At 50.5% G+C, this 12,714-nt stretch overlaps 1 protein-coding gene across 6 annotated transcripts in view; it reads right to left on the reverse strand.

Moving 5' to 3' along the window:
• Positions 1 to 12,714, reverse strand: part of STK32C (serine/threonine kinase 32C) — a 65,612-nt gene that overhangs the window by 24,095 nt on the left and 28,803 nt on the right. For 5 of the 6 annotated variants that reach the window (XR_014884893.1, XR_014884892.1, XM_085230095.1 and 2 more), the window contains exon 2: positions 8,472 to 8,527. The exons of the other annotated variant lie outside the window; for it this stretch is intronic. Coding sequence is in view for 3 of the 5 variants with exons in the window: in XM_085230095.1 (XP_085086221.1) it covers positions 8,472 to 8,527 (56 nt within the window). In the remaining 2 variants the exon portion in view is untranslated. The remainder of the gene's footprint in view (positions 1 to 8,471; positions 8,528 to 12,714) is intronic. 6 annotated transcript variants of the gene reach the window in all.

Genomic DNA, 12,714 nt, shown 5'->3' on the forward strand with positions numbered 1-12,714 from the left:
ATCTCCCCCCACAACGCTCCTCTGTGCTGGAAGGCAGAGCAGCGGGCACACGGGATCACACGTAGCTGCTCGAGCTGCCACGCTGCAGATGCTGGCACCTACAATGCCAGCAAACTGTGAGAGATTCCCAACGAGGGGTGGGCAAAGCTCACCTCAGTTCATTAAAACCAGCCAACATGCCAACGCTACATGAAAACCTCCCAAATTTTGACTCTGGGTGTCGGATCTGCCAGCTGGTAGCCAGAAATCAGAGTACGTGCAAACAAGCGCTGCCTGACAGCAAACAGCTCCACATGCACACTGCGTGCTGCTCCGAGCAGTAATTATTCCATCAACTGCAGGTCTGGAGCCAGTAGTTGGCAGGACAGCCGTTTGGGCAGGTTATAGCCCCATCTGTTCAGAGCTGCTTTACACTATGGCATTAAAATCCCCAGTACCTCTGCCTTGTGAGAAAGGAAGAGCCCAAACCCAGAGCTCACAGGACCCGACCAGACACAGCATCTATCTGCTGCAGCTTCCCATTAGGCACTTAGTGGAGCTTTTCTAATTAGTGGAGCTTTTGTGCTTCCACTAATTAATCCTGCCGAGTTATCCACCTTCCCTCGGTGCCCATCGCCACGCACACCGCCGAGCTGCCTGCTGGGCACCCTGCACAGCCTGCTGGCAGCAGCACAGAGCCCTGCTGTGCACCGGGCTGCAGCAGCACTCAGCAGCTCTGCCAGCACGAACTCACAGATCAGCGGTGGTGAGCACCGAGCTCCAGTGTCCTCTGAACGGCACCCAGCGAGCCTGCAGCTGCTGAGAACAGGCTGGGTGCTCTTTGGTCCTCAGCACGGGCTGTTAAACTGCACAGTCTGCTGAAGGTGTTCTACAGAAATGTGAGGTACTTTTAAAAATACTTTTTAGATCAAAAGTAGTACCGTAACACAATAATCTTATTGCCAATCTGCGAGGGAATGGTAACGATCACAGATTCTTGGTGGATCCTGTATGTAAACAGTAACTGAAGTGGTGAAAGCAATGCTCACCTTTTTCTTCTGGCTTTTAGAGATTTCATGTGTATGCGGTGCAGATATATACTGAAGAAGGTAAAAATCCTGACCAGACAGGAAAATATATCCTTCACCAGAACTGTGACATGTCAACAACAATAAAAATGTACAGAACATGAGAAAAACACACTTACAGTTATGAAAACCAGAGACAGTTTAGATCTGCTGCACCTCCTGCCCTGCACCGCAGAGCTGCGACTGCAGCAGCGTTACCTACACTCTGTCATCTCAAGGACTGCTCCTATGCTAACTTCCTCATGTTATGCTTCGACACAGGGAGAATCTCAGTCACTGCCACTGGTCTGTGGCAGACCCCATACTCACCACTGTGAAAACAGAACAGAACTGTACCCACTGCAGCTTCCCTATGTCTGCACCGTTACTGTGAGAAACAGATCCGCTTCTAAGCGGTGCACACACGTACATGGGAGTCTGTGAATGTCAGACTGCTCTGAGCTCTGACCAACCCACCAGGAGGAACACGGCACCAGAAGCAGGGAGCAAGCCTCGCTCCGCAGCCACTGCTGCACTATGGTGCTGCCTGGGGTAACAAAGAAAGGACACCCCATAGTCCTCAGGGTGAACACAGACAATATTTACTACTACAAACTACTACAAAGGAGATAAGGGAATATTTGCTGTATCATGCCAACACATTCAACATTTCCTAAGAGCAGCAGTACTGTTAAGTATTGCTTTTGACACGGAGTGGTTCGTAGCTGGATTGTCCAACCACCGGTATAACAGACAAGCTGCTGCTTCTAAGGACTTGCAGACGATCTGGACATCCAATTTAGCTTCAACTTAATTGCTGCCAAATCCTGCATCTGATGCTGAAACATCCCCTGCTCTCAGTACAATGAATGGGCGTGTGGGGGTGTGCTGCATGACGGCTTGTCAGAACACAGAGGAGATCCAAATGCTCACCATATTTAAGCCAATGAGAGATTTATAATTAACATGAGCAAAGCAGGGCACTGTTTTTTTTCACTTTAAAACAACACCATTTAAAGTTGGCCACGTTACATAGCAGCCTGCATGCAGGTTAGATTGGAGCTTAGAATTGGAGGGGCAGAAGATGCTGTTAGAATTTACTAATCAGAGAACTCCCAGGTAGGAGGCAGAATTTAACCAGGAATAGTTATTACAGCACCAGCACATACAGAGATGGAGCTGGCATGCTGCTGCCACCACAAGGGCTGAGCTGGTGGGAACTGCACACCTCATGAGCTGCCCCAGCTGTGTCACGCAGCTGCTCCAAGCATCAGGGACACGGCTGCTGCACACAGCCCTGACTCAGGCTTTCCCATAGAGAAGCTCTGCTATGAGCTGCATTACAGTGCAGGCTCATGCTGCTGAGGATCCAGTCTGCTAGCCTAGCTCATGGCTTCATGAATTAAACATCTGGAGAAGATGGAGAAGATGAGGATATGTGGCTTTTTCGTACTTGCTCCCATTGACTTAGAACTGTTGTCCACTTTCAGACAGATTTCACTGAGGGAGGGCCGTCCTGAAGAAACTGCAGCTCCTCTCAGCTCTGTGAACGGCAACGAGACAGCGCAAAACACAGATCCAGAAGGAGAGGAGGGCTCCATCAGTCATTAACCCATACTATTGGGCACCAGGGCACTGTCATGAATTCAACATACCAAGTCAGGGCTCGCTGCTTCGTCTCAATACAGACAGGTTTTGTTCTGTTCAATCCTCCCCAGTGCTCCAGCACTTTGATGAGAAACGACAACAGAAGAAAGTGACAAAACTGCAGGAGAGGCATAAGCAGGCACCTTCCCCAACAACTCTGCAAGCCCAACACTTAGCATGCCTACCAAGTGCTGGGGAGTGAACCTGATGAAAGCATCCCAGGGCTTACTCTGCACCCACCAAGGAGACAGATGAGCTCATGCACAAACTTCAGTCTCGGCTGTGCACACGACCTGCAGTACATTGCCCGGCTACCAGAGCCCAGAAAGCAGCATCAGTGCAGCACACTCTGCCTCTGCCCTTCATTGCTTCAGGGTGGGAAGCAAAGAGGAAGGTGTGGGAGCAGACGTGCACTTGTAAACAAGCAGAGCGAGTCACACGTACTGCCCCAGAAAAGTCATCCTCACCTCATTAAGAAGCTTCAGCAAAATAGATAGGACACTTCCCTGAGACATGATGTAATGAATCAGCGGACAAATGGGAGCGAGCTCAGGGTCAGACCCTACCTGAAAACAGGCACGGTGTTTGAGTGCCACGATTTACAACCAACATCACGTTTCCCCCAAGCACGCAGCAAACAGAACTTGGGTGGAGAATCAGCTCCCAGCACCTGCAGCTCGCACAGCTCGGCTGGACACAGGCCAGGGGCACACAGCTGGGCACAGCACAATGCTGGGGGGGCTCTGCCAGTCCCCAGCCCCACTGCTGGTGCAGGGTGGGTCCCACCTCCATCCCACCCAGGATGAGTCACCTCCAGGAATGCCGGGGCTGGAACAAACCCCAGGTGGCTTCTAAAGCCAGCGTTAATAAGGCACTGGGTAGGTGCCTTCTTAGGTGACAGAAGGGGGTAGCTCCTACTGTGAATCACTGTCCTGCGAAGGCTGATCTTTCTGACACCCCAGACACGTCCTCGGTGAGGTATGCAATCATCTCCCAGGCTCATTTCAGATGACATTACTGTTCATTGCTTCACTCAGAATCACTTGACAGCGTTTTCTGCTCTGTAATTTTACTCTCACTGCTCTTGACCAGAGATACTTATCCCAACGCACTGCTGGACCACACAGCCATTTCAGCTTTCAGTTCTTTGCCTTTCTCTTTCCCTTGGCTCCCTTCAGGAGGCAGTTCCAGAGGAAGGTCACCACAGCTGTGCTCTGCAGCTGCCCAGCACCTCGTGCATCCTTCCAGGTCATGAGGGGGCAGAGGCCAAAGTCCCATCCCTGCTGGCAGTCACCACAGCAGCAGGCCTTCATGTTGGAGCTCCTGCAGGTCGCTTGCCAGAGACCCCCACACCCCACCCAAGACTCCGTGTAATGCCATGGGATGGGGCCTGGTCTGCTCTGGCGACGCTGAGAGAGCAGGGTGGGCTGCCCATCACCAACACTCCCATAGGGGTAATGGCGGCACATCCACCCGCTGAGCCACTGCAACATTTGTGCCTGGCACGGCGCAGCACCGCTTGGCACAGCACAGCCTGGTGGGCACCGCAGGGCCGGCACACAGCGCTGACACAGGGCCTGCAGGGCACACAGCCTGGGGTAACCTCAGCCTCCTGCCTGTCCCGTGCAGACGGAGAAACAAAAGGGCCAAATCTGCAGTGCTTTAAAACCAAAGGATTATGTTTCTAGTTTTTCTTTCAGAGAAAGAAAATTCAACATTTGTAAAGCTGTGAAAAAAAATACAAAGGATAAAATTTGCGTTGATATCAAAGAGGTATTCAGTTGAGAATAGACTCTAAGGGAATGCTGTTGGCAGTGTACCTACAGGATGGGCACGTGCGACTTTTGGAAGGCAGATGAAAGCTTCCAAGGCGCAGCTCTGAGCTGCATGAACCCCGCGAGGAGCAGTGACAGCACTGAGCTGTGCTGACTGCAATGGGGATGGGCGGCACAGCAGGGAAATACTGCTCTGCCCGTAACACCAGCACACCCTTGGATTCCTTCTCCCATCTGTAGGCTGCTTGGCTTCACGAGCCTTCATTCCATCCTGAGCAGGTCAGATGCAGTGGTGTCAACGGTTTACGGGCTGGTTCGGCCCGGTTCCGTGACTAGAAGGGCGGAGGGATCCGCGGATCCGCGCCCCCGGAAAAAAAAAGAAAATAAGGGACCCCGAAATAATTGAAAACAGTGGCAACAATCTGAGGTAAAACAAAGTAATTTACTAAATATGGTATCAACAGAATTTTATAAGGAGAGAGAATGTGAAATTGATAGTGGATCGGCCTTACCACAACGCTGAGATGAGAAGCGCAGGCAGAGAAGCGCAGGCGAGAAGCGCAGGCAGAGAAGCGCAGGCGAGAAGCGCAGGCAGAGAAGCGCAAGCGAAGCAGCGCAGGCAGAGAAGCGCAAGCGAAGCAGCGCAGGCAAAGAAGAGAGCATCAGGTGACCTTGCCGGGAGTTATATCTCCTCGTTGACCGCAAAGCCCCCTGGGGAAACGTAGCTGCTCTTCTCCTCTGGACAGGCACCCGGAACTTGAGCATCAGCAGTCAAACCCCCAGTGCATTGCATGATGTTATGATGTGGAATACCGATAATGAAAAATCATGAAACCATGACAAGTGGGAAAGCAGTGTCAAAGCAGGCAGGGGCACGGTGGGCAGTGGGAGGGCTGAGCCCTGGGGCAGTGGTCCCACCACACCATCAGACCTCATCCCCCCATCGCCGCTCCTCCCCATAGGATCCCCGTCCAACCCCCGACTTCAAAAGCAAAGACGGATACACTTTGATATCCTCACAGCAGCGAAGTGAAAATCGTGCATTTCCCATAACCTCAGCTCTTTAATCCTTGGCAAAAAAAAAAAAAAAAAGAAAAAAAGAAAGAGCAGCTGATTCAGAGTATGTATGGAAGCTCTGATAAAAGGAAGCTGTGGGGAGAACGATCCGCCGTTCTGCCTCCTGCCTCGAACTGAAAAGACTTAGCCCAAGAAAGGTCAGCTTCTCAAGGGGAGATGTCAAGGCACCTCCCATGCAACTGATGTCTGCAAGGCTTCCAAGCCTCACGGCGCCTCTCGAGAAGCCGCCCAGCACTCACACTGAGTTTCCCATTAGCACAGCAGTGCTGAAATCGCCCCCAGGCTGCTGCTCCTCCGGTCACTGCCCAGGGAAACTGCCCTGTGCCAGAAGTAGGGCTGTGCTACAGGGCAGACACAGCACTCCTATTAAACAACTGCGAATTAAATAATATGATCCCTGATATGTATGGAAAATATTAGAAATTTGACAATTTGAGCAAGGAATTGAGCACGACCTTTAGTTGATTCATGGTATCTTAATGATGATTAAGATTTTCTGTAGGATACAAAAGGGGCCGTTTTCTGCAGGCAGCTCAGCTAGGATCCCTCCAGTCTCCGCAAAGGCAATTTCTAAGCTCCCTTTTGCTTCACCTGCAGATTCCAAATAACAGCTCTCATATAGGCAGTTCCACATTTTCCATCATTAAATGTGAGCTTTAAATGAGTTTGTAAATGTGAAAAGGTTTTCTCAGTATCAAAGGAAATTTATCATATTGACATACTTATCCAGAAAGATGACAGATGAATCATTTCAGCATTTTGTTGAAATGATACACAGTTCTGAAGGCTGAAAGACTGTGATGCCGTAAATTTCATCTTTCTTTACCATAAACAGAAACCAAAGCCGCCGTGACGCTCTCTTCAAAGTCAGGAAGACCCTGCCCTGAGACACAAACATTCCTCCTCCTTTTCTCACTCTCAGTACAAGTAATTCTCCAGCACACACTGTGCTGCTGCACACCAGAACAACTCCCTTCTCTCCAGAAAACTCACATCTGGAAGGATGAGTCTCCTCATACGACCTCAAAAGAAGTGTTAGCTGCTATTTTTTAGTAAGGCTTTGGTTTAGGCTTTTTGTCCTAGGCAACGAGTAGAAGTCATAACACTGACATTTCCTGTTGCTGTCAGAAGCACCTGCTGTCTGCCTTATCCCTACAGCATCACCCAAATGAAGGACCTCATTCTCCACGGTCCCACTAACCTCAGAGATCTGACATAACTCTCCTTTTAGCTTCTGCCTCCTTGCTCAAGAGTTACGAGTGCAAATGTGGGCGACTGTTTTAAACCCACCCTCTCCCTGACTTGCACTGCACTCGGCATAACATTTTCATTAGCCCTCCTCCCGTGGGATTCACAAGCAAGGCAGGCAGGGATCTGTGTGGGCAGACTCTGCCCCAAGCACGCCAGAACGATGCAATAGATACCTCCATTAACTGGGGCTGCGACGAAACATCTTCATCAGCAAGCAGTGCTACCAGCAGTGCTACTGCTCACACGTCTGCTCTCCCAGCTCCAAGCAGAGCTGGATGGCACCTCATCAGGACTCTGGTTGCACTTTGTACTTCTCCTGGTTCTCAAGACTGACTCCCAGGACCCCACAGATTTTAAGTATTTTAAAAGAAGTTTTGAGCAATTGGTAAAAACATGGGCTCTCTGCCAAAACACATCTCATAGGCCCCGAGCAGCTTCTGCCTGTCCCAAGCAGCCAGGCTGAGGGCAGGACAGGCTGCTCATGAGTGCACTGCTCGCTGTGCCACCGCCATGCACAGCAGTCAGGAGCAGCAGGCCCAGCTCCTGGGCCCCTACCTCACTGATCAGAGCCAGACAGGGAGAAGCCAGCCCAGATGACCAGAAGGAAACGAGAGGATAAAGCTTTCTTCTGATGATTCAGCTTGTGTTCAAGATTATTTCAGCAGCGCAGGGAGATACGAAGGCACTTGCACTCACCTTTAAGCTAGTTTGTGCTACTTTACAAGTTTAATATTCCGTGTTTTGCCCATCTTCAAAGGTGCATTTCCTTGCCCCAGTGTTAGTCAGTCCTAGCGCAAATCCCACACTACGTAGCCATTGCATGAGATGATTACGACAACCAAACTCAGCAACTGTCATGAACCACAACCAGGGTTATTGCTCCCATGGCTCCTGTCCAGTCTCTCGGGTGCAGATGTCTCATCTAAAGAGAAGGGTACAACTACTGCTGGGACACAGTAGAATGCAGGTGACAAAATAACTGTGAAACAGTAACACCACAATGAAGTCTCATACATGCATACTGAGCTTTCAGCTTTCACTTCAAATAAACAGTGTAAAATGCTGTGATAAAAGCAGCAAATACAGAGTCGGTGAAACAGGGAACAAAAAAGGAATATAAACCAGCAAATCAAACTAATTGACTTCCCAAGCTATCCAGTTCTTTGATCATCCTCTCCCACCTTCTCCCACATACTTGGCAAAAAGAACCTTATTTAAAAAAAAAAAAAAAAATCAACAAAAACTCTTAGGCAGAATTCATTTCTGAGTGGGAGAGCTGCCTGGGGCTGCACAGAGCCCTTCTGATTGCACCATGCCAGCCCCGCCAGCCCCCCAGCACCGCTTCCAGCTCCTCCTGCCCTACTGCCTACTCTCACTAACAACAAACCTCCTCAGGAAAAGGAAAACATAACAAATACCTGCCATAAAATGGTCAGAACTGTGCGGCATTGTAAAATACAGCTGTTCACCAAGATGCCAAGAGTTAAAGCAATGCTTCATGGCAACAAAGTGTTTTCCTGAAGGCATTTTTCCTGTGTTTTTACTCAGCAGCAACCATCCCACGATAAAAATAATTAATTTCAGCACCAAAACCGTTTCAATAAGCTGTAAGTACTCAACAGCAATTACCCGATGAAATGCTGGAGGAAAGTCAGAGCTGAGTGTAAAAGCCTACCTTGCCAAAGCTTCCCTTCCCAATCGCCCGGAGAATCTGGAAGTGGTCAAAGTTCACTACAAGATAAAGAAAAAAAGAATTTAAATTTGTAAGTGCTTTATTGCAAAGAGCTCGTGCTAAAAAAGAAGGTGGGGAGACAAGTGAGGAGCATTGGTTGAGCTGTACCAAAAATCACCGCCTTTCCTCACATGGAGATGCAGAGCACTGCTCGCTTTTCTTCCAGTGGTCTGTTTTTACCTGCTTGAAGTTGCTAACAAACACCCTGCGACAGTTTGCTAAGCAAACCCTCCCAAATGTGGAGGGGTCTCACAGAAGCACCACAAACTGTGTGAGCTCAGAAAGGAGGACAGGGCCAGGACATCAGCACAGAGCCAGCTCTCGCTCCCCTCCTTCCCCCTGCTCCCCACGTCTCTGCTGTGCACATTCAGCTGGTGCTTTATTTGTGCTTTCCATAGGACAACAATTAGCAGATGGGTGCTGACTGCCACTCTCCTCACGTGCAAACCCACCTGCACCAGATCTGCTACCTGTTCCATAGCCGCATGAGGAGCCACGACAGGAGAGGACAGGTTGGATTTAACCCTTCAGTTACTGCCTTTGTCATCAATTTGCAAACAAACCACTTCCTCTAACCAGTTGCTGTGACCTGATCTAATGCTGGTCTTAAATAAATAAAAAATGCCTGTTTGTACCAAGAGTGAGGCAACTCCCAGTGCAATACAAGCAGAGAGCCTTGCAGAGAAACGAAGGAAGAAATACTGCCACAAAAGCCCATACAACGGGCACAGCACCGGTCCTGTGCACAAACTGCCTCCTCGTTCCCCGATGCCTGTGTCCCCCCCGTGACCCTGCCCTGCCATCCCGCCCACCACCCCTGAGACCCTGCCCTGGTGAAGGAGCCTCCGCTCCACCGCCTGCCCCTCCAGGAGCGCTGCAGTGGGACAGGGAGACAGCAGCTGTGGGGCTTCCAGCAGGAATGACACACGGATGGGAAGAGCGCGCTGAACAGAGAGCAGAGCAAAAATCACACAGGAAGAGTGGGAGCAAAGAATTCACCATAAATATTCAGAGTCCCACTCCCATACCTCCAGTAAATGCACATCTGTCATCTCTGAGGATGAATCAAAAGCCTACACATGCCTGCGGAGTTCCTATTATCCTTTTCTGCTCGGCTTATATCCAAAATATTGTTATTGTCACTTCTGTGGGACATTTTCTGCAGAAGAACTCTGACAATTTTGCCAAACGAAATGGAAAACAGCACGTTGGCCAGCTGCCTACACAGCCCCCCACCGGCAGCTCCACCAAGGGCAGCGTGGGAGGCGCACAGCGGCGGGGCTCCCCATGCTCCCTCAGCCCCCGGCACACAGAAGCCATCTCCCCCCCTCTGCCACGAGCAACGAGCAGTTGCCCCAGCAGGGCTCAGCGGCGCCGGGCTGGGAAGCCGTGCGATGTGGGCAGGGGCAGCGGGGGCAGAACGGGGGGCTGCTCACCGCGGGACCACGGCCTGGGGCTGCAGCCACACAGCACTGCACCGAGGCTCTCCTGCCACCCCAGCAGCAAGCAACACGCAGCCAGGCCACGACCTGCTAATGCACCAATGCTGAAATCCAGCCTCCTAGCATGCAGTGTGAGGCACCGTGGGCAACAGATCCCACACGCAAGCAAATCCATGAATTGAACCGAGAAATACTCAGAGGAAACCCGAGTACAGCGGTCATGCGCCAGTGCTCGTGTCGCATGAGCCCGACGGACAGCCTGACAATTCTTCAAAACTGTTTGGAATACTGCATAGAAGAGCACTGCTGCTTCAAAAACAAAACCCCAACTGTCATTTTCACGTATCCATGACTACAGCTGATCCTGATTAAGCTCCGGTTGGTAGTCAAGGAATAAATCGAGGTATGAACATTTACCAGGCCCCTGGGCCTGTCAGCAAATGTGTCCCTGTGAATAAATTTAATACAGCTCTGCTGATCTGAAGTGCACGTGTTCCAGTCCCATTATTTTCTTCAGGAATTAGCAAGCAATCCCGGTAAGTAAAAAGCAAACCTCAACATTTGAGGGAGGAAAGCATAGGAGCAGCACTTTGCAAATGTTTTTGAGATTGTTGCTGTTTATTCTGTATTTCTTTACGAAATACCCAAAAGTACGACAAGACAAAAAGCACTGTAAGACTTCGCACTCAGCAGACCCCGTGTGCAAGCCCAACATCAGGGCCTGGTGCCCTTCCTAGGAAAGCAATGACTGCAGCTAGCAGCCCTGCACCCAGCACCCTCGTGTCTGAGGAAGACAGAAAATTAAACATCACGTCTTCAGGACAGAGCCAGTCTGTCACTGCTTATCTGCGTGTTTTCCAGCTTCAACAGTAAAACTGGGGAAGACTGAGCCCCGAGAATGACTCTCAACAGTGCCAGAGACATCACACCGTATACAGACATAGCTTTCTTCTAACAGCAAAGCTGTAGGACCAGCTCAGCACAATTAACTTTCTCTACCACTGCATTTCTATACGTTGGCATAATTCATAGTGTTTGTCTACCTATTATATTACTGCAACCTCGCTCTGGGAGAAAACACCACAGTAATTGATGCAGAAACATTAACACGTGGCCACAGGAACCACAAAGCTTGCTGCCACGGCATGCCAGGAGCTTCGGCCCACAGCCAGGAGCTCACATCGGCCCCACGTCCTACGGGCAGAGGGAAGGGCCCTCCTCACTGCAGTCAGAGGGCAGCAAGGGGCACTGCAGGCAGGTGGGAACGTCCTGAGAGCCACTGAGACAAGAGGGGTCAGCAGATGTTGGGCCTGGGGCAGATCTCAGGTCGAGGGCTTCAGGCAGACGGGAAAGGAACATAAAGACCTGTAAGGAAGGCAAACACCTCAGTGCAAATGGAGACCCACGGCAAGTTCCCAAATGGAAGATAAGCCTGCTGAGAGGGGCGGGACAGAGAAGCAGGGCAGCAGGAGGGATGGGAAGGGCTTGGAATGAAAAGCTCTCAAAATGGAGAATAAAACTGGAAAGATCAAGAAAACCAAAGACAGGGATTGAGGTTAGATGTGCCTGAAACACAGAGGGGTTTGGTGGAGAGAGGGCAGGGCAGTGCAGTGCAGGGCAGGGCAGTGCAGTGCAGCAGGGAACAGTGCCAGGCCCCACAGCTGCAGCAGCTCCATGGGGGCTGCATGGCACAAAGCTCATGGCAGGGCACAGCGCCCGGCACGCGGGGCTGCTTCCCTTACCCACGTCTGTAGAGGAGATTACATGGAGAGAAAGATGGAAATCTGAATAGAGGCTGTCAGGAAACCCAAGGGAGCATTAACTACCCAGGAATTCAGGGAATGCTGGTAGATAATGAAAGAAATTAAAGGTATAATACAGGCCCGGTGCTAGAAATGAATGTGTTTAGAAACTGAGGATTCAAACATACCATTAGGAAGCAGCTCTGAAATCATGTAAAACCAATAAATCACTGCATGATGAAAAACGAGTCCCTGACTCTGTAAGGAATCAAATATACCATACAAACCAACTGCAAAGACACCTTAGGGACACTGGATTATTGACATCGGCCGTGAACCCTTCCTAATTAATGAAAAAATACTGTTTATATTCGCTAGGATGCTTCCCAAATATGTGCCAGTGTATTACATTCATCTGCTTCTGCACCAACAAATTCAGGAGGCACTGGAGACGGCTGTGAACAACGCAGCACCTTCTTTGTGGCATCCCATCTCTTTTGCCAGTGCTAATTCTGCTGAATTAATTAAAGTACTTGGCAACAATAACCCCGAGAGGTAACCTGACTGTTCCTTAGCACCCAGCCGAGCATCCTGTGGGTGCAGAGGGCTGGATGAGCTCCTGGTGGTGCTGGCCAGAAGCAGAGCCCACAGCACACAGTTCCCTGCACACACAGTGCCAGGCTGAGCTGCACAGCACTGATGGCACCCCCAGCCCTGCAGCACAGCACATCCCCAAGGCCTGCAGCACTCCCTGCTGTGCCCAGATGCCCAGTACATACTGAAATGAGCAACCAGCGCCTGGGGCCAACACACAAGGCGTTCTGTTTCTTACTGCTCAGACACGAAAATCACTGCAGAAGGATACTGCCTCTCAGCAAATCTCTTGCTGATCCTGGTACCTGGCCTGTGCTGTGCTGGTATGGCTCACTACACAGCTTCCAAGCAGCACCAACTCAAGACCGTCCTTAGATGCTGCTCCCCAAAGGAAGGGAAATCTATTAC

Source organism: Meleagris gallopavo, chromosome 8 (assembly GCF_905368555.1).
Source record: "Meleagris gallopavo chromosome 8, MGAL_WU_HG_1.1, whole genome shotgun sequence".
NCBI classification, from domain to species: domain Eukaryota; kingdom Metazoa; phylum Chordata; class Aves; order Galliformes; family Phasianidae; genus Meleagris; species Meleagris gallopavo.